This window comes from Corvus hawaiiensis, chromosome 3 (genome assembly GCF_020740725.1).
Source record: "Corvus hawaiiensis isolate bCorHaw1 chromosome 3, bCorHaw1.pri.cur, whole genome shotgun sequence".
Classification (NCBI taxonomy): domain Eukaryota; kingdom Metazoa; phylum Chordata; class Aves; order Passeriformes; family Corvidae; genus Corvus; species Corvus hawaiiensis.
Genome location: NC_063215.1, coordinates 79561653 through 79583720, shown reverse-complemented (window position 1 = coordinate 79583720; position 22068 = coordinate 79561653). Strand labels below are relative to the sequence as shown.

At 35.3% G+C, this 22068-nt stretch overlaps 1 protein-coding gene across 1 annotated transcript in view; it reads left to right on the top strand.

The window, feature by feature from the left end:
- PACRG (parkin coregulated) overlaps positions 1-22068 on the top strand; it is a 223746-nt gene that overhangs the window by 5895 nt on the left and 195783 nt on the right. The window contains exons 3-4 of the mRNA XM_048296681.1: positions 3130-3171; positions 3808-3858. Of these exons, the coding sequence (XP_048152638.1) occupies positions 3130-3171; positions 3808-3858 (93 nt within the window). The remainder of the gene's footprint in view (positions 1-3129; positions 3172-3807; positions 3859-22068) is intronic.

Sequence of the window (22068 nt, the reverse complement as noted above, 5' to 3'; positions counted from 1 at the left end):
ACGAGGGGGGCATTTTTCAGTTCTGAGATTTTCTTACTGCAAATGTAGGAATTTGGAACAAATTAATAGACAATAATTAGTAAGAATAGTCTCCAAACATGATTTTAAGCTGTCAACTTGCTGTGTAGGGAATTATCTAAAGTCAGCATTCCCTACATGCAGCTGAGTATGCCTCTGGAGCCAACCAATTGAAAATGTGAAAGAGATTAGTTAGAAAGCATCTTACCATACACCCTTCTCAGCACTAAGTCTCCAGTTTCCAAAGAAATGAACACATATGTACATATTCTTTCTTTTAACTTGGCATCTTCAATTTCATTTAAGAAAAATCTTGTACTCTGTGTAGGCTTCAGCCTTTGTCTTAGTCTTCTCCCTGCTAGTTGACTGGGAATGCTCTAGGATGCTTCCTGAAGTGAGTTCAGTGAAGAGCCATCAAGGCAGGGTTCTGGTGCTCATGTTCCAGAAGGAGAGGCTATGGGGAACTGTATTTCAGCCTGGAAAAGGGAAAGCTACCAGGATATCTCATGGTAATAACTCCTAACAGACCTAGTGACCCAAGAGCTGTGAGAAAGCTGTCAGGAAGAAAAAAACAGTCTGTTCTCTCTAGTGATGGGAGGACAAGAGATGTGTGTTGAGATAAGGTGTTCATGGTGAAGAGGTTTTTCACTATGAGGATAGTCAAGCAGTGCATCATGTTTCCCAGAGCTGTGCAGTCTTCTTGGAGATTTTTCAAGACCTAAATGGAACAAAGCCCTGAGCAACCTGTTTGAGATAACCATGCTTGGAGAAAGAGATTGAATTAGAGACTTCTTGGAGTAATTTTCAACTGGAATTTTCCCATGAATCTACTTCTTCCACATTATGGTTGTTTGCGGTCATTACGTGGCTTTGCTGCTGCTAAGGTCAGACAAATTAGTGATGACTAATTTACTTTCTATTTGGACAAGGGAAAAGGCATTTGAAGGTTTTTGCTTTAATAAATTTTATGCTTTTCTGAAGATGTGGAGGGGGTAATGAATACAACTCCCTTCTGACCCTCAGGAAAACTATATAAACACCATATTGTTCCAGTTATAATGGTGAACTACATCATAAACCTAAGGTTGGCTTTCTGAATACAGTTGCATAAGCCTGCATCAGTGCTTGGGTAGCAGCAACGTATGCTTATTAGATGAGATCAGCTGCAGCTAATTCTTCTAATGTGGTCTGCTGCAAGTATGCAGGGAGTGCTGCTGCCAAGTATGCAATGAATGCTTCAAGGAATTGGAGCAGCTGGCCATGTCTACAGCTATCAGCTTCTGGATACAGTCCCTTGTCTCACAGTCTCCTCCTGTCACTGCTAAAACTTAAATAACACTGGAAGCTTTAAGTGGGTGAGAGAGACAGGAGATGTAGCACAGTGGCATGTGCACTAGGAAAAGGAGTGGGGAAACAGAAAAGGAACTGAACGTGACTCCCTAAAGCAGGGACCTAGGTAATCACTAGCATAGTATGATTTTTCCTAGGGCTGTGTTCCCAGACTTTACAGGCAGAGAGTGCTGGAGTCTGTACCATGGAAATGAAATTTTTCCTTCTTTTCATAACCGATACTTTGGGTAATGTATATATGCTTAGTCTGTGTTTAAGTGGAATTACCTAGTGAGACTTTGAAGGGGTCAGAGGGGTTTTGTTTTTTTCATGAAGTTTTCTTAACCATTTTGAAATGACAATTATTGCGAAGTCAAAAAAAAATGTAGCAAACAATACTATTGGTAAATTGATAAAATTTCTAGATAATGTCATAGAAAAACTGCTGTGAAAGATTGACTGGTTCCTCCTAGCAATAGTTGATTCTTTTGTATACTTGACATCCATATAAGTAGTTTGGCATATCTTTTCATTTTCATAGCATAGTTAAATAATTTTTGCCGGGAAATTTACTGCGCTCTGATAACTTCCTTTCTTAGATAAAATACATGTCAGATAAGATGAAATTATAAATTCCTGTATGGGGTCACAATGTGTTTAAGGCTGAATTATGGAATCTTGTGTTTAATAGTTGCACTCTGATTCTGTAGATACGTTACAAATATAATGTTTCTTATAGTTGCTAATTTTGGTGTCTGCTGAGTGAGGGGATGCCTGCAAATAAAGGAATTGCTCCTGAGAGCAATTTAATTCTAGTCAGACTTTCTGTGGAATTTCTGTTGGGCTTCTTGCCTGAAAAAAACAGGATTCTCATGTGATAAGAAAACCTGCCTTAATTATAATAGAATGGTAAACATATAATTTAGTTTTTCATACATTTGTGATGGTCTCTTTTAATGTAAGATTTTTCTTTTTAAAAAATTACTCTTCACCCATATTTCTGTAAGGGGTGATGTCACGACCTTGATAGCAAGAGTAAATACTGATTTGTTTTCAGTTTTGTAATAGAAGTATGTCATTAGATTGACTAGGATCCAGACTAGCTTTGTTTGGTGGGGTTTGGTTGTTGGTTGGTTGGACTTCTTGTGTAATGAAAGACTTCTAAAAAAAGTGTATACTGCAGTAAGTACAAAAATTCTGCAGAATGTGACAAAGTTAGAACATAAAATACATCATAGTAATATCAGTGCAATGAAAACTCTTGAAGCAAGCATGGCATGCTGCTAACTTCCTGTGTAACAACCAGTTGGAGGAAGAATACATGTTTAAAGTTATGTTTGATCCCTATTTCATTGATCATAAGCATATTAATGAGAATGTTTTTTGTGGCTAGTAGGCAATACATAGTATTCTGCACAAAAACTGACAAAAATCCAGATCAAAGGGTGCAGTGTTTTCTTGCCTGTCTTATGTGCTTAAGACATCCACTGATTTTGCCATTATCACATGAGCATTTTTAATATTTTTTGTCTCGCTCTGCATCTCATTATAATATGAAACAACTGCTTCTGCTTATGTTGTTTGGACTTACTAAATGTTCTTGAAAATATCTGTAGGTATTAGGTCTTCTAACTTTAGCAGGTCTTTCTTTCTTTCAGTAATTGTTCAGATAGGATTTCTCTTCTGTTATTTCCGTGTAAGATTTTTCTTAATGACAGCCATATTATTAAGCCCATGATTTATGGAATGAAATATTCTTTCCTGAATTTTTTTTTATTTAAGGAAGTGAATGAGGAAAGCCCCATGGAAGGAGAATTTCTGCAAGTGAGTGAGTGTGCAAGGGCTTGTGGGCAAGGAACATCCTGGCTAAAGAGCTAGGTTGCAAGGATCTGTGCAAGACGGGGATTGTGCAAGATCATGCATGTGGTGCATGCCCCTATGCAAGCTCCCACTCCCGTATGCTCCACTGAGTGTGGCCACCACAGACCGCTTTTTATAACAATATTTAAGACATGTTCTAAAAAATCTGAAAGCTTTGGATTTAGTTTTCTTTCCTTATAAGCCTTGGTGTATAGAATTAGGGGACATCTTTTATGATCTAAGTTTTCTGTTTCAAGGCTAGTAATTGTACCCTTACTAGAAAAGACTGGTGGTCTACATTTAAATCTTTAGAAAAAAAGATTATGCCCTGACTTATTTTACTGTCCTATTGATGATGTTTTAATGTGACATTAGTGTTTTGTATTGGATATTTTCTCAGTAAAACTATTTAGGCAAAGGTGCATGCATACTTTTACTGACATTGTAGTTAGAATTTGATAAATCTTTTTTAGTTTTTCACAGAAGTTGAAAACTTACATTCTTAACTTCCCTAAGCAGGTCTATTGATCTCTCTTTTTCTGCACTCTTATCTGCTGTTTGTGCTCACTTTTTCTCTGACTTTATTTACTTCTCCTCCAGATGGTGTCTTTTTCTGAATCAGTGGATTTCCCTTGCAGTGATGTTCATCAGGTGGGTGTCTGGGGGGAGGGCAGTTCCACAAGGCAAAAAAACTTTTAGAGAATGTGAAGCTTATACCCAGACCTTATTAGAATACCCTATATAATAATTTTTACTGTAAAAAAAATCTCAAAGGAATGAGCTTATTATAATTTTAAATTGCAGTTTTGTAAGGCATGGCTGGGAAATATTTTTTGCAGGAAGTATATGTGTATTAGCTGGGGTATTTTTTTACTTTTTATACATTGTTTTGCTAGCTATCTCATGCCCTTTTAATTTGTGTGACCTTCATTTAATTCATCAGGTTTTATATTAATAGTTAAAGGTCACAGGAAAAATTACTACAACTTGATTTTATCTCCTGTGTAATGCAGTCTGTGAAATTCAGAAGTCATTTCTGTGTATGATGTGTAACTTCTGGTTGAGCTAGGAGATACGTTGGGTTTTTTAGAAAATAATGCAACCCAAAGGTAATGGTGGTGTCAGAGTCTGTTTTATCTCTAAATTATGCCAATGCTTAACCAATGCAATGCTGTTAGAAATTTGCAGTCCGTCCCTATATGAAATTATTACAAATTAGTCAAATTTCACTGTGCAAATATTTTAGAATGAGACAACTACTTACAGAGGGATACAATCTTTAAAAAGCCACAAAAGTAAAGTTTTAGCATGCTTCTGCCTTCTGCTTAAAACCTGTTTAAGTCATGACTATTTTATGAGCTTCTAGTATGCCTTTGGGCATGTTCAAGATGTATTACAGTATTATTATTCAAGACAACAATCAAGTTTTAATATTTTATTTGATAGCTTCTGAAGGCTTTCGGTCATCCAAGTGTTCATCTAGTATGAAGAATTCAGACAGTGCACTAAAATTGTGTAACATCCATCACTTTAATTTTAAAAAGTAAAATAAGTTCCAATGCATCAATAGGAAATCAATGAGTTATGCATTTAAGATCGCAGGTGATTTCACAAACTCTTCTGTCTGCTGTTATCTGACGAAGGAATCTTTATAACAGAAATGTTAACTGAGTGCCAGCCATTGACAGTACTGTGCCTGTCAGTAGGATATAATGTTCAGACCTTTGCGTGTAAATTCTATTGAAGAAATTACTGGGTTTTAACACATTTGTTTTTGTTTGGATTGTCATTTTTTCTTTTCCCTGACATCAGATAGGATTGAAATATTTTTCAGCTTAAGTGAGAAAACAAATGACCCTTTACTAGCAATAGAACAATTCTTCCTCTGTTGTACAGTGTTCCATTAGATTGTAATAACAAAGTGTGTATTGGGTGAAAATATTAAAATATATTTGCAGAGGTAATTAAAAATTGCCATTACCCAATCAGTTGACTATATTTTTTTCCCCCCATTTGATATTCATTTAATTGTTCTTTATTGGGTCATCGTTTGGTAGGATTTAGGTGATTATTCTCCTTATTTTATCCTATTAATTCTTTTGCTTCTGGCAAGTGGAACACTTTGAGCTCTTGTTCTTTTATAACATTAAATATTCTTCAGTTTTATTAGTTTTAAGTTAATGTATTTTAAGATTTATTAAAAAAAACTTACCTAAGGGTGTTTGGCACAAATGTTTAGCCTACGACAAGGCTATGAATTTCCGAGCAAAATGTTTGTTCTGATTGCCGAAACAGTTCCTCTGAGAGCTCCTTTAGCTGAAATATGCATGTGACCTTTTCTGCTTGAAGTCATGGTTTAGAGTTCATACTTAGGCTGAATGCAAATCAGTTGACTCCTAACTGAATGCTCTTCCCAGTGGGCTGGAGGTAGACTCCCTTGTGTTAGAAGTTCTTTTGAACTGTGTTCTTAGCACAGAAATTAACAAAACCATCACCTCTTGAGCTGGTATTCTAACTCCTAAGTAAATATGCAAAAGAACACAATGTTATTTTAGGGGACCTTCCTGAAAGAAGGTTTTAGTCTTCAGAAAATAATTTCATGGTCTTCATTTTCAGTATTCTGATATATCAATTTATTGTCTTGATTCAAGTGTCTGAACTCCAAAGAGGAATGGAATTTCACATACATCCCTGTATTCAGTGTTCTGTAGGTATTCAGCATATCTTCCAGCACTTAAACTTCCTGAAGTATCTCATTTTCTTCACCAATATTGAAGGAACCTGGGTTCAAAGCCTAATTTAGGCTCTTTGAATTTACCCTGACGTTGGGGGCTGGTGTTCAAACCAGTCTTGGGTTTGTACCATGGATAACTCAATGGACCAAAAGCTTTTCATTAGGCATTATAGAAAATGCTGTCATGTAAATTTTGGTTATTACCCACTGCGAGTTTAAAAAAAATTCCACTTAGTGTAATACGCTCATTATATGAGGGGATTCTGTAAGTCTCTGTGGTATCTAGTACTGTTTCATTTAGCCTATATCTTTGGTTTCTTTATATTTTCTTTTTCAAGTTTGTTTCCCTGTTTTCTTGATCCCTTTCTAGTTGACAGCTTTAGATGTTTATTAACTTTACTTCAGGGTCCCATAGACCCACTGTAAGAGACAGAGTCGTTCACAAGATAACCATTAAGGAGCCATTGCAGTGTCTTGTTTTCTTGCAAGTAAGAAACTGATCAAAATTATCATTTCAGATCATGTTTTTTAAAGAAAGGAAATAAGGTGTGTGTTTAAGGGAGACCTTCATAAATATTGTCATGGTTCTTGTGTTTTCAAAAGGACTCTCTAGGGACATGTAAAATTTGCAGCCTAACCACAGAAGATTATGTTATTATATGAAAAAAACGACAAAGTGAAAATAAGATACTTCACTAGGTGCCAATTATTCAAACTAACAAAGCCTGATATCCTGCAGAGTTTGGGGTTTTTTTTTCTGGTTGATTAGTATAAAAATTAAGCTTTTAATTTTGCTTTTTAATAAAATATTTGATGTCTAGTAACATGACAAGCCTATTGTTTGGAGCACCCTCTCTGTTCTCCATTATTTCCAAAAACACAAGGGTAGCTGTTTATGCTTGAAACTGCCTTTTCTTCAAATTCAGTTGAAAATGACCAACAGATGCACATCTTTAGGCGTAAAGGCAGGCAAGGGTACACACAGCATGGATGTATAAGCCTGGTTTCCTTATGAAGGTGTTTTAGAAAGGGTACCCATATGCATATACCCCCAAAAAAAAAGTGGGATTACAAAGGAAGTAAATAAAATGGAGCTATAGCAGTATCACAAATTAATCAGGCATTCAAGAAAAAGATTGAGTTCCTTTCAATCAGAAGCCATTGCTTGAAGATGAACACTGAATAACTGATTTACATAGTAATTTCATTGTGGAAATGAATAGTCTCTCTCAGAGCCTCGACTTCAATGCTGGAACTACAGGAGCATTAGTGTCTTTGGTGCTTCTCCAGTGAAGTGACTGGTATCAGCAAAGTTGATGACAGAGGGCATCAGCAGCACAGTAGAGAACTTGTTGTAGAATCAGAATATCTGAAGCAGATCTTTTTGAACTTCATTAAAAAGTAGAAGTTATTTCCATATAGTGACAGAGGAGAAACCTCTGATTTCCTCACTGGCTCCCATGTTTAGCCTATTGGTGTTACTTGATGTGACTAAAGGTTCAAGAATCTGTCACTAAGTATTGCAGTTAACCAGGAAGTATATTGTGTTTATTAGGTCCTATTGCTGAACCTCCTGATTTTAATGTTCTAGAAACATGAATTTAGTGAAAAGGGTATGACATTTAAGAAACATTTCTCAAACTTTACTAAATGTTTTCTGATACACAATAAAACACTGAAAGGTAGTAATCATGGTAACCCTTCTAATTTGCAAAGATTCCAGCTGCAAAGTTACCAGTAAGTCTAAGCATTACAATGCTTATGTATCGAAAATTTTATTATATAAAAAATTTGTGTAGTATTACTGAAAAAAGGCCTTGAGACAATAAGTTCTTATAAATAAAATAGAATTAAGTGGTAGATAAAAGGCAGATAGAGGGAACTATTGCTTTGTATAAGCCAAATATCTGTGTTCACATGTGAGAAAAAGACCAAAATAATTTTCTATTAATTAATTAATAGAAAAACAACTAATATCAATGCTCATTACTATAAAATATGGTTTTGTAGTTTATGTTTATTATGAGTAAACATGCGAGATTAACATGGGTTTGCTACTTATGTAAGTGAAGGACAATTAATGGAAATACCACTTAATCTCCTAGATCTTATTCACCATTTGTATTTTGGGAAGGGTAATAAAAGGAATTCTTCCAAGAATAGACATTTTATGGAAAATTACCATTAGCTAACTTTGTTTTAGAAATAAAATGGCAGGAATTACCCAGGTAAGATGCTATCATGGGATAATAAATTCTTAACATATTGATAAAGATACATTTTACATTTTTTTAAAAAACCCATTTATTTAGCGATCTGTGAGTTCAGTTAATTATCTGGTACTTAAGTATTGGATACTTTATTTTCTCAGAGTATATAATTATTTTTGTTTAGTGTTCTAAATAGATTGACAACCTACATTAAAATACCGCTTTTTAATTACTAGATATGATTTCTGTAACTACCAAAAATTGAAAAGAAACTGATAGCTGAGAACTTTCACTGTTAAGAGTATAGAGGATGGAACAAGTATCTATATATATATATATAAATTTTTTTGCTATAAGCCCTGTGTGTATACTGGGTTTTTTTCTCAAAACAGTATGATTTACTGTACACATGCTCCAAACAAAATTCAGCTATCAAAATACAGCTATTTAACCTGAAAAATCATGCTTTTGCTAAAGACTTGAGTAGGCGAAGTTTTGATATTTTCAGAATTTGTATACAAAAACCATAATGGAATGTAAAAAAGACAAAAATCTTCCCATTTTCACTTCACAAGTGATGGGGTTTTTCAATATTTAAATAATCCTGCTAAGCAGACCTTCTGTTTAGTTATCTAAATCTATAATGTATACGCTTCTCCTTTGAATGCCAGATTTTTGAAGTATAACATAAAAATCTTGAGAAGGAATTTTTTGAGTCGGTCATGTCATCCTTTGCTACAGTTTTTTGCATTACGGATTGAAAGTGAACATGTAGATCATAACACTGATGTACAACTGGAAAACAGGTAAACAAAGATGGTGGTGTAGTGTGTGTGTATGGATGGCTAATGGCGCTGTTTGTGGAGTGGTGCTCAGTGAAGAAGAGGGAGGGCCTGAGTGATTTAGGTTTGGCCATCTCTTCAGTCTTGCATTGAGAGCATACTGGTCTTCCTCATAAAGTGTTCCTTTCTAGCACAGCCACAAGTAAGACATACATGTACCTCATCCACAGTTTTTGGCCCTCAGTGTCTTTTGTCTTTTTTACACTATACCACACTTTTCTTTCATTCATTCCAGGCATTTTTTTAACAATGCATTGGGTTTTTTTCACAAGTCCGTCTGTGTTTGCAGGAATGAAATAAGATAAGGAATCTGATAGCTTCTGTTGCCACTGAAGCAGTGTTGTTGTCTGAAGACCTCTCATAAAGTTTTGTTTTAAATAAAACAAGAGGTAGAACCAGTCCTTGTAGCATTACACAAATAAAAGCTTTCAGGGCTGGAAGGAAACCACCCATCACAATTGTCTTGAAATCTGACCGATAGGAGTTGACCTATCCAGTTCAGGGTGGCTGACTCATTTCTGCCTGTCTCCCAGGCAAGTCAGCAGCACATGGTGATCTTCAGTGTCAAACACTGCTGATAGGTTTAATGAAGTAAGCATGGATATCTTCCTCTGAGCTGTGCCAGAGAGGAAATTGTTCACAAGCAAGACTAATGCACTCTGAAAGCTGTTACCAAGTTTAAAAGCCTGACTGCCCTGATTTAGGTTCTTGGCAGAGAAGTCAAATTTTGTAGAAGAGTATGTTGTTTGGTTGGGTTTTTTTAATTATTTATTTGATCAGTTTTCCCAAAAATAAAAAGCTGGGCAAAACATTTGGACTAAGAACATTTTTTCAGCCTGAGCATTTACACTTCATTTTTCATGTTAGGTTAAAAACTGTGATTTATATTCAGATTACATTGGGATGCTCAGGACTCTGTCCAGCTGGGTTTTGGTTGTCTTCAAGGATGGACATTCTACATCATCTTTGGATAAGCTGTTCCAATGACTACCTTCATTGTGAAAAAGATTTTACTACAGTCAAATCAGAATTCCCTTTATTGCAATTTGTGACCATTACATCTTTGTTTTTTTGTTGTTCATCACTGCAAAGAGCTTGACTCATATCTACTGTGCTCTCATGCTTGTAGCTAAAGCCAACAATGAGATTCCTCTTCAGATTCCTCTTAAGGCTGAAAAGTTTCTCTCACCCTCTCCTTATGTGTCATGTGCTCTAGCCTTCTCTTCATACTGGTGGCCTTCACCAGCCTTGTTTCAGTATATCCATGTCTTTCTTGTACTGGGTAGTCTGAATTGTGACCTTATTCTCAAATACAGTTTCACAAACATCAGGTAAAGGAGAATGCTGAATTCCCTCAACACTCTTGATGTACCCCAGAATGTAGTTACCTTTTCTTTGCTACAGGGGTATACAAATGTTCCACTTGTTGTTCACAGAGATCCCCCAAGATCTTTCCTTCAAAGTTGCGTTGTAGCCAGTTAGTGCCTGGCTTGAATTGTTCCGGTGCAGAACTTTGCATTTACTGTTGCTGAACTCTATGAAATTCCTGTCAACTCATTTTGCCAGCTTGTCAAGACATTTCTGTATGCCTTCCTCGAAATTTGATGTAGACTGCTGAGTGGCATTAGATACCACACATCACATTTATGAATGGCTCCATCTCATTAAGATCATGGGTCATGGATGAACTCATTTCTACATCAACTCAGTACTCCTTGAGAGTGACAATCAAGTGACATAAATCTTTTACACTCCATAATTTTAAAATTTAATTCTCCACCATTTCTTGAAGGGATTAATACTCTTATCCCAGCATAAATCTGATTTTTTTTAATCACTATTACTGCTCTGTAATCAGTGTATTTTATATGTATCATTCTCTCTGATAGCCTGCAGACCTTTCTATATTTACTATATAAAATTTGAGTTTAAAAAGTATATAATTACATTTTCATGATGCAAGAAGGAACAGCAATGTAATTCATATTAACAGGGCCAGATGATTTTACTATTCATTTCTAGATTGTGTAGATTTCTGGTTATGTAATGCAAGTAAAATTTTAGCATCCTAATGGCAGTAATAAATACTACAGTGCAGTATTTTAAGTGCTTTCTGAGTTTTGTACTATTTGAATACTAACTATTTTTCAAATTACAACTCCAGGACTAAGTTGGAAGAAGTTTGTTAATGATTAGGTTTTCTATGTGGAGAAATACATACAGCTAGCTTCTACATAGCTATATTGTTGTAATTATTTTTGATGGTGATTGTAACAAATGCAGGCTGAATATATAATTGCATTGGTAGGTTAGAGCAAAGCTAGATGTATAAATTAACCAACAGCATTGGAAGATGCAGTTTTTACACATTAACCAGGCCTGCTTTATTAAACTCCATGGAAGGAAAATAATGCTAGGAAGTTAATTCTTCTTAATGAAAGCAAGTTTTATATATATAACCTTTGAAGCTTCATGTAGTATTGTGTATCTTGGCTTCTCTTTATTTTCTTTTGGAAGTCAGCCTTTTGGGTTTGGTCATCTTTTTGAAATTTATTTCATTCATATTTTATAAAATTTGTCAGGGACATAAGTAGAGAAAACATGTTGAGAAGGTTCATAACCAGTATTTATTCTGTAACTGCCCTGAGTGAAGATTTATTTACTTTCTTTACTTTCTTCTGTCTTAACAGTCTGACTTTTTGTTAAAGTCTTGTTCTAATAATCTCTTTTGATGAAGTCTAAAGGGTAATGTAAAGTATCCAGTCTTCTGCATAGCACTTAGCCACAGTGTAATCATATTAGCACTCTTTCATTGCCATTTCAGTGGTATAGTAGGATGGTGATGGTGTACAGTTGTAAAAATGAACCTCTCTGTATTCTGTAGTGTAGTTGGCAGACAGTCCTGCAGTGTGAGTAGAAATTTGGCTTGCTTGTGACCAAAAGGACGGCAGTTACAAGTGATCAGAGGTATAACTGAGCAACAAATTACAGTGAATGTGAATTAAACAAAGCATCCTTAAGGCTACATGGCAGAAGTCGTGTTACTAATTTTTCAAGTTATTACCTCATAATGACTGGCATCCTGAAGATGGTTTTTTCTGTTACAAAATTTTTGCAGAGTGAGTTAGTTCTATGAAATACTAAACAACATTTTTCACAATGTGTGATTCATACTGAGAACTTTCTCTGGTAATCAGATCACATTGCCCAACATAAATGTGTATGTGGTTGAATCAGGCAGAATTTAGAAGAAAATATTTTAATATTTTAATTTAATTTCAACCAATATTTATGAAAAGAAAGAAATCGCCAAGCAACTTCCCTGCATGTGTTTAGTGTATCACATCTTACAGGCTTCAGGAGTTGTGTGGTTGTCATAAATTATTCAGTAAAGGGAAAGGCCAGTGGTGAATAATTTTCAGTTTTATCGTTTCTCCAAAACACTAGTTTTTATTAAAAAAATGTATTGTTATGTTCAAATTTGTAGTGGAATTTGAAACTTATCTTCCAGGCAGTAAAACATTAATGATTAAAAACTATAGTTTGCAGTTTCTATGATAAAATACCATTGCATTTAACCAGATACATAGCATGGGATCCATCGGACTGTTCTATATGTTAATTTATCAGAATTATCTCTAAAAACCTGAAAATATTTAAGGAAAATCAAAGGTTTCAAGCATTTTAGATTAACTGAAGTTAAGTATTTTACTTGTTCTTGAAATTTGTTGTACTTTACCAACATATTTATCTAGGCAACTGGAAAGGATTCCATTTGATATAAAAATGAAAATAAGTTTTTCTGGTTTGTTCAGTTTTTAGCTTGTCTGTTAATAATAATTCTATATTGTCAGTTGTAATGATGGCTTGTGTGGTAGCTCAAAACTAAATAGAGCCACCAACCTAACTCAGCAAACAGTAATCATATATAAACAACTTTCTCTCAGTGTTGTGGTTAAGGTAAAATGTAAATAAGGGTGAACAATATTCTATAACAAAATGTTAGGATGTCAGCCTCTCTCTCTGTGTTCTCCAAATGTTGTCAAGGAATGAGGTTTTTTCTGCAAATCATAAAAATGGTTTGGTTTTGTTGGGTTTTTTTTTTAATCAGCATGTCAAATAAAAATGTCTCCTTTTCATCAGAATGTATAATTTAATTATACTCAATGTAGCCTATGCATAAGTAATGTATTTACTATAATGCTCTTATAGTAACATTTGCTTGATTACTGGCTGTGTTTTTACAGAATTAAAGTGGTGGGTGTAGAGCATCATCAAAGTTTACTCTTGTTAGGCTTTTCCTAACAAGTATTTTATGAAAAAAGAAAGTAAGAAAGTACATAGAACCTCATATTTTCCTGTACTTTGTTAATTAATTAAGTTCATTATTTAATTAAATTCATTAATTTAGTTATTATTATTTTATGCAAAGGTATTTATATTTCTCAGAATGCTTTTAGTGTTAATTTCTAAGATCACTTTATTTGTATTGAGCTACGGATATCATAGAATCATAAAGGCTGGAAAAGACCTCCAAGATTATTGAGTCCAGCCTTTTTACCAATCTCCACCATGTCACCTCAACCACGGCACTAAGTGCCCCATTCAGTTGTTTCTTCAACACTTCCAGAGATGGTGACTCCACCACCTCCCTGTGCAGCCATTCCAATGTCTGATCATCTCTTCAGTGAAGAAATTCTTCTTGATGTCCAAACTTAACTTCCCCTAGCACAGCTTGAGGCTATGTCCTCTCATGTCACTGTCTGGCTGGGAGAAGAGGCCAACCCCCTCCTGGCTACACCCTCCTTTCAGGTGCTTGTAGAGAGTGATAAGGTCCTTCTGAGTCTCCTTTTCTCCAGACTAAACAACCCCAGCTCCTCCTCATAGGACTTCTCGTACCCTTTACACCTTTCACCAGCTTTGTTGCCCTTCTCTGAACTTGCTCCAGCACCTCAATGTCTTTTTTGAAGTGGGAGCCCAGAACTGGACAAAATACTTTAGGTGCAGCATCACCAGTGCCGAGTACAGAGTACAGTGCCATGTATGATCACTTCCCTCGTCCTGCTGGCCACACTATTGCTGATACAGGCCAGGATGCCATTGGCCTTCTTGGCCCCCTTGGCACACTCTGGCTCATGGTCAGCCAGCTTTCGACCAACACCTCCAGGTTCTTTTCTGCCAGGCAGTTTTCCAGCCACTCTGCCCCCAGCCTGTAGCACTGCGTGGGGTTGTTGTGACACAACACCAGGACCCAGCACTTCTTATTGAAGGACATACAATTGGCCTCAGCCCATTGATCCAGCCAGTCCAGATCCCTCTGCAGAGCCTTTCTACATTCAGCAGACCAACACTCACATCAAACTTTGTGTCATCTGCGAACTTACTCAGGGCTCACTCAGATCATCAGTAAAGATGTTAAACAGAACTGGCCCCATTACTGAGCCGTGGGGAACACCACTAGTGACCAGCTGCCAGCTGGCTTTCACTCCATTGACCACCACTCTCAGGACCTGGCCATCCAGCCAGTTTTTAACACAATGAAAAGTGCACCTGTCCAAGCCATGGGCTGCTAGTTTTTCCAGGAGGATGCCATGGGAGACAATCAAAGGCTTGACTAAAATCCAGGTGGACAACATCCACCTCATCTGCTAAACAGGACGCCCGGTCATAAAAGGAGATCAGGTAGGTTAGGCAGGACCTGCCTTTCCTAACCTGTACTGGCTGGGCCTGATCTCTTGTTTGTTGTGTATGTGCCATGTGAATGCACTCAAGATGTTCCATAACCGTCCCTGGTACTGGCGTCAGGCTGACAGGCCTGTACTTTCCTGATCCTCCTTCCAATCCTTCTTGTAGATGGGCATCACTCTGGCCAACCTCCAGTCATCTGGGGCTCCCTGAGTTAACCAGGACTGATGATAAATGATGGAGAGTGGTTTTGTGAACTCTTCTGCCAGATTCCTCAGTGGTCTGGGGTGAATCCACCCAACCCCATAGACTTGTAGATATGTAGACTTCTAAGCCCATGAACATCTTCATTTTCCTTGTAGAAGCCAGATGAGCATAGGTGTCCCATTGAACCCAGATCATCAAAGATATTGATATAAATTAAAAATTGTTTGAGATATTAAGGATTCGTCTGTAAACATAGTATATGTCTGGTTTGAGTATGAGCAGGAATATAAAACTTTGTGCTGCTGTGGCATTAAATTCAGTACAGGGAAGCTACTGTGGTTGGTACTGGGGAATCTGGATGAACACCTCTGTGCCAGAAATTGCAGAGCTACTGATAGTTCCATCTCAGCGTCAGCTCAGGGAAAGCTGGTACAGAGTGTGCTAATACATGCTGTGATAACCCTTCTGTTTACAGTAGAGGATGTTCACCGCATAGATCTACCCGATTTTTAACATGTCTAGTTATGTTTAATGTTATGTGTGTTTATATATAACTGAATTGTATATACATGTAGTTATGCAGCTACTTGATGCAGATGTCTGTATATATATAAATAACTATGTGTTCTTGTATTTTCACAAAGAGGTAAATTCACAGTTAAGTTACTTTGATACATTTCTCAAATTCTGTTTTCATACCATTTGGATATGTCATAATTTAAAAAAAAATCTAAGGCATTTTCATAAACATGAATGAGAAAATGTGTATGCAATATTAAAGCAAAATTATCGTTATCTTTTACCATGCAGACATAACTAATTATTTTACATGGATCTGCAGAGATCATTTGTAAGTATTTTTAAAGAGCTTAACCTTTTAGCATTGAATTAGTATAAAAAAAATTTAGCCTAAAGATTGCTTTGCCCAGTTAGCAATTTTTGAAAGTGAGAGTTCATAATGGCAGTATTTCTTGTGTTCCCTCTCCTTGCAGTCTTCATAGCATAGCTTGGTAGCTAATAGGGGTATTGCTAGCAACCCTAGTACTTAGATGGCATAACTTTTACCATTTTAATAGATTCTTACATTATTTTTTTGATAAATTGTCACATTTACAGTGTTTGCAGCAGTTCTTTAATTTGGTGTAAGTAAACTGGTTTACTTACACCAAAGTCTGGATGACTATGCTATAGTGTGTGTGTTTTGTAACATGAAATTCTCTTCAGCTTTGGCTGATATATAAGCTTGAATTTTAGGATTTCCTTTCTTACTTGCAGAATAACTGTGGCCAACTACCAGAATAATATTGCATCAAAATTTGGTGTCAGACCAGACCCTTCAGCCAAAGTGAATGCTTGAGAGCCCTCTGAACTGCTGTGTATTAGGAGGGGTGGAACTGGATCCAAAAAAACCCCAAGCTGTCCCATTTTCAGAACTTGGCTTTATCCTACCCCTGACGAAACAGCAGAATGTCTGCAGAGGACATAAAGCTTGGTTCTTATTCCTGGTAAATGTTGCCCCATGTCCAGGCATTTATTTCTGGCATGCAGTTTCCCTTCTTTTCTTCCTTCTTCTCTGCCTCTGACACAAGCACCACATGGACATTAAGGTATCTTAATATTCCAGCAAAGATAATGAGAGGTAGAGGAGAAAAAGAGACTGGAGGGAGTTGTTCCATTTACCAAAGGTGGAACTATTTGTTTGCTTGTTCCTTTAAAAGAGCACATAGGAACAAATACTATGTTAGCTGTAAAGCATACCAAAATTAGGAAACTCCAGATTCTACATTGCCTATGGTATCTTAATTACTATTTCTTTGTGTGTTTATAGTGTACTATAATTTTTAATAATGTTACAGTAACTTTTATTATTTAGTCCTCAGGATAAACTTGGAAGACTCAGAAATGAGATTGCATGCACAATATTAAATCTGCTGGGTTTAGATTACTGCTTCATTTTGCAACATTAAAATATTTTGCTCAATCACTGTATGTCAACAAATGTGATGAAATCTAATCAGCAAATATCTGGGAAAATAATATTTTAGAAATATATATTATGTTAGATGCATTTTATTTTGTTAAATTATTGTGCAGGAGTGCTAAAATTTATTTGATCAGAAAATATTGTTCATAACAAATAATGTTTAATAGAGTGTATATCTGTCTTTACCATTGTTGTGTCCATGCATGCAATGAAGACAAGAATATCTAGTTGTAAAACTCTAATATGCTAAGTGCTATGAGCAAAAGAAAATTTAGATAATATAATAGAATTCCTTTTATATAAAACTAATGTAATTCAAACTCATTATAGTGATGACTATCCTTATATTTGCATCTTTTACTGTGTGCAAATAAGACTTATAATTATCTCATGATAATAGTTATCAAATTTGCACGTTTGTTCCATCAAAGATTGCAGACTTATTTAAAGCATAGAGATTTTTTTCATTTTGTCTAATTCTCTTTGTGATTAATGCTATTTTTGCTATAAATTCTCCTGGCTAATCCTGTTCACAGATTATGTTCTGTTTCTGTTTAGTAGGTCTAAAGAAGCAATCTGAGAAGTAAGAGAAATGCTTCTGTGAGTTACCTATCCTTTCTTATGACTCAAGCCCTTCTGACAATTATTAATATTGTAGCATTTTCCTTCTGCCTCTCCAGTTTGCTGGATGTTTGACTTCCATCTTACTCTGCCTGCAAAAGGGACTCCTCTGGCACATATTTAAAGAATATGACATGCTTCCTTGCTGATGCTCTCTTAAGTGCTTCCAAATTACTTTTTTTTGTCGTTCCATCCTTCTTTCCACAAAAATGTTTTGTGTTTTTAAACCTAGTTTCTAAAAGGGGAGAGATGAAGCTGGAGAAACTATGGGCAAGGCAAGGTCATAAGAAATGCTAAAGGAGCTGAGATTATTGTGGTGTTGAGTACTATGGAGGAGAATACAAAACAGTAGGAAACTCCAGTTAGGAATTCTTCCTATTATTGAACAATTTATTTTGGTACATTGCCACTGCAGAAGTGTTTAAACTTGCCCTTAAAGGACTCTGTGATATAACAAAGGGCTAACTAATCAGGAAAACTAAGGTGCTGATGCTTTTTCTGTGGTTAAAATACAGAGCTGTAAGATTTCTTACCAAATTTGTTAAGGCTAAAGTATATTTAATTGTTTCAAATGCATTCGTTTTTTGAAGCTGTACAATAAATAAAGCACATAGGATGCATTTATGATTTCCTCTTTACTGTACTCTTTTTATAGCTATCAAGAAGCAATAAGTAATTACTGATACAATCAACAGAGTTTTTTTCTTCTGCTGCTTCTCTGTAAATGGAAAACTATTTGATGCCTATTTATATTACAGCTTGAGTGAGAAAAAGCAGTTGTTGAAATCTTCACTTACAAAATTAAATTATGTGGGTTTTACAAATGTTGATTTTTGAAAATCTCATATGCAGTCTATATGCTGAGAATTCATGGGGTCTTAAAAATAGTTATGACAAATTCTTATATAAACTTTGGATTGAATTGCTAACTAGATGATTAAATAATTTTTTTCTAAAAATATTACTTCTAACAAAAGGCAACTGGAATGGAACATAAGCAATAACATTTCTTTTTAAAAAAGCTGTGTTACTTTTTGAAAAACTGAACCTTGACTAAACTTTCATTAGTTGTATCTTTATCCTCCAAATGTAGATTATTTCAATTTTGGATCAACTTATTTTGAGAATTCTAACTTCGACTTCTATTTTTCACCTCATCAGACACACTGTAATGTTATAATAAAAAAAATTGTTGTCTTGAGCTAGTGTTCTAAGATTAGTTAATAGCCCTGACCAGCTTATAATATATATGTGTGTGTGTGTGTGTGTGTGAAAATTTAGGGCGGATTATTCATATGATAACAAGGAAATCCTCCCAGGAGCCCCAATGCTGGATTGTTTTCCACTGTTTAGAGCTGAAGAGAATTGGAAGGTTTCAGAACTAGCTATCATGTGAAAGAGCAATAAACTTGTTCATATGTATCTGAAATAATCTGGATGCTGGATTTTTTTATTTGAGCCATGTCCTTTCAATTTTCACCCACATTTCTTTAAATTAATATGTTAACCACATAAATTACTGTCATAAAGGGACATAACTCAGCTGAATATGTAGTTATATATGCAGTTTTTAATTCTATTTGATATTTTTATTGTAAGACTAAAAAATTAAGTATATATGCCTGATTTTCCAAGAAGGCAAACATGCATATCTCTGTATTTGAATATATGGTATTGCCCTAATTTGTAAAGGTTACAAATGTTAACAACGTGCACAATAACAACTACGCAACTCAAGGCTTGAGACCTATGACAGTCTCTGGTTTTGAATCACTGGTTTGGTTGTATTATTGCTTGGTTAAGAATAATTACTACTTTGAAACATGAAATGTTTTTCTGATATTTCACTGTCTCTAAAAGATTCAAAATAAATCTTTCAAACATCCTTAAATTAATATTTTTCACTTTTATGAATACTTCGTATCTTGAGGGTGCTAAACAATTGACTGTTGAATGGTTTTTCTTTTGATATAACATTCTCAGGTGTTGAGTCAGAAAAAATAGGGATTATTTCATTAATTCTGAATTTTGCTACTTCTAATATCTCCATGTAGCTATTCACTTATCTCTTCATGAGAATGAACTTCAGTTACTCTGTAGATGTAATTTCAACTTGCTGTTTTATAGCAATTCTTCAAATAGTCATCCAGACAAATCTGTTCTTGAAAGCTTCTTGAAGGCTAATTATATATCCTACGTTGAGATGCATGTTATGTCAGTGAAAAAATTGTAAATCAGGACATAATTATGAAGTTTAGTAGCTCTAGAAAAGTGCAAAGAAGAAAATTGAGGATTTTTTTTCCTAATGCAATTACTGTTCTTCACCTTAAAGATCTGTGATTAGCTTAACTGGGATAACCCTGGTAGAGATTTATGCAAACCTATAAAAGATTAATGCTGATTTCTATAGATTTTTGTATTTGGTAAGCTGCCATAAAATACACAATTCACTAAAACACTTCCTGTTAATTTGCTGAGGTATGACATGACTTATCCTCACATATAAAATGCCATTTTAATCATATGTTACTGGGATTTATTCTTCCCAATCCAGTCACAAGAGCAATATAACTGATTGGCACTTTTCCAACAATAAAGCCTTGGTCTTGAGTCAGGTTTACCCTGTGATGATGACTGTATAACATCTCTCTTTCAACCCCTGTGGTTTTTCATTGCCTCTCGAGCCTGGTACCAGCTGTTTGATTAGGCATTGAATTGTCAAGAGGCTTTGCAAATCTCAATAATGGGTATGGAACGCTATCCTGAATTTTAGGCTCTTGTTCCCCAAGGAGGAACATGGAATCCAAAGCTTAGTCACTAAGCTCCCTGTATAGCATCTTGAGGATAACTGCCATAAAAAGATGAAACTTACGTTCTGAATAGATGCCTCTTGCAATAGGAAATGTGAAACATTTGTTATCTTTGGCTTACGGGTGCAGGAAGGTACACTCATTCACTTGAAGTTAAAAGATTGAAAGATCTTTTTCAGAGAATAATCAGTTACCAGTATTCTTTGAACAAATGAAGTTGGGACTTGCTCCTATGCCAGTGATACAGCTGCCATCCTCTATCTAATTTTCGCTAGTTAGCCAAAAGCCTCTAGACACTAGTTTTAGTGTTTAGAGGCTTTTGTCTAACGAGCGAAAAGTCTAGGTTGGATTCTCTAGAAGAGATTCAGGTTCACTTCTCACAAGAGCCTCCATATGTTCATATATATTCTTAACATTTTCTACTTCTTTCATGTCAAATGGGAAAGTGACAACAATGAAAGGAGTTCTCTGCTTTTACGTTTGAAAGGAGCTGTTTTAGCATGATAAATTGGCAGAAGTGTAATCCCTCTTTTCCCTGAACATGAATATAATTTTTTGATTACTTAGTGCATGAAAACAGTTTAGCATAGCCAGATACAAGGCAAGAGAGAAAAAGCAAACATTGCAGCAGGAATAAGGCTATTGTGGCCCTACAGCTTTGAACATGCTAAAATACATTTTCGTTAGAAGAGTGGTGACATCCTGAAATGGAAGCAAACAAACTTACTATATTGCTTGAATGTATTTCAAAGTAAGTTTCTTTTATTTCATCTGAAAGCAGAGCTAACATTCATTTCCCCCTCAGTGAAATGCAAACCTATAATTGCTAGTTGAAAAAGAAAGCCAAATTGTTACAACAGGTTTACTATAGTATTTTCAACCCCAAAGAACAGTATTCTATAATTATCACTTTGTTGAGTACTTAACACTGCAAGACAAAATGTCAAAATATAATTTAAGTACAGTGTAAATTTTTATTGGTTTTTAATTTGAAAATAGACCAATAAATAATTTTCACGTCACAGTTATTTGTGAACACTTACATTATCAGTTATTAAAATAAATTATGATTAGTGTTTTCTGTTGATTGCAAACAGAAATGTTTTTGAGAATATATACTGTTTCAGAGCTTGGTTGAAAGAGTCATATCAGAAGAGTCAGCAGTCACTGCTGCCTTTGCCATGTCATTTATTTTTATGAATTTCAAGTACATACTTGGAAGTAGTTTAATAAAGTTTTTGCAGTAGAAAGACACAATGTGATGCTAAAAGAATAGAAATTCTTTTTTTTTTTAGAAGTAACAACCCAAACAGCAAAGTAGATTTTAAATGTTAGTGCAGCTATGTAAGCCAAGCAAGGAAGTCTGCAAAACAGAGCAGAAAGCAGGTTCTGTAATAATTAGCACTTAGTTTTCTGAGGACTTTTTTTCCTTTCATCCATGTTGTATTATGGAGCAGTATCATCAGCAGAGTGGTACCAGTAGCCTTCAAGAGATTATGATCAAATTTAATAATACCTACAAAACAGTCTTTATACAGTGTGAGTAGATTTATGAAACATTATCATTGTGTTTAAAAAACATTATCATTAGGCTTGGAGTAATCAGCATAGCAAAGAAATTAACAAGTATTTAAGGTGAGGTACTGTGGCAGAGCAGCACTTGTTGAACAAAGATGGGAATTCAGGGTGTTCCAGTACTTTGCTGGAGCTGCCATTATCTTCTGAGCTTTGGTTTTCATTATTTTATTGAAACTACACATCCTAACTA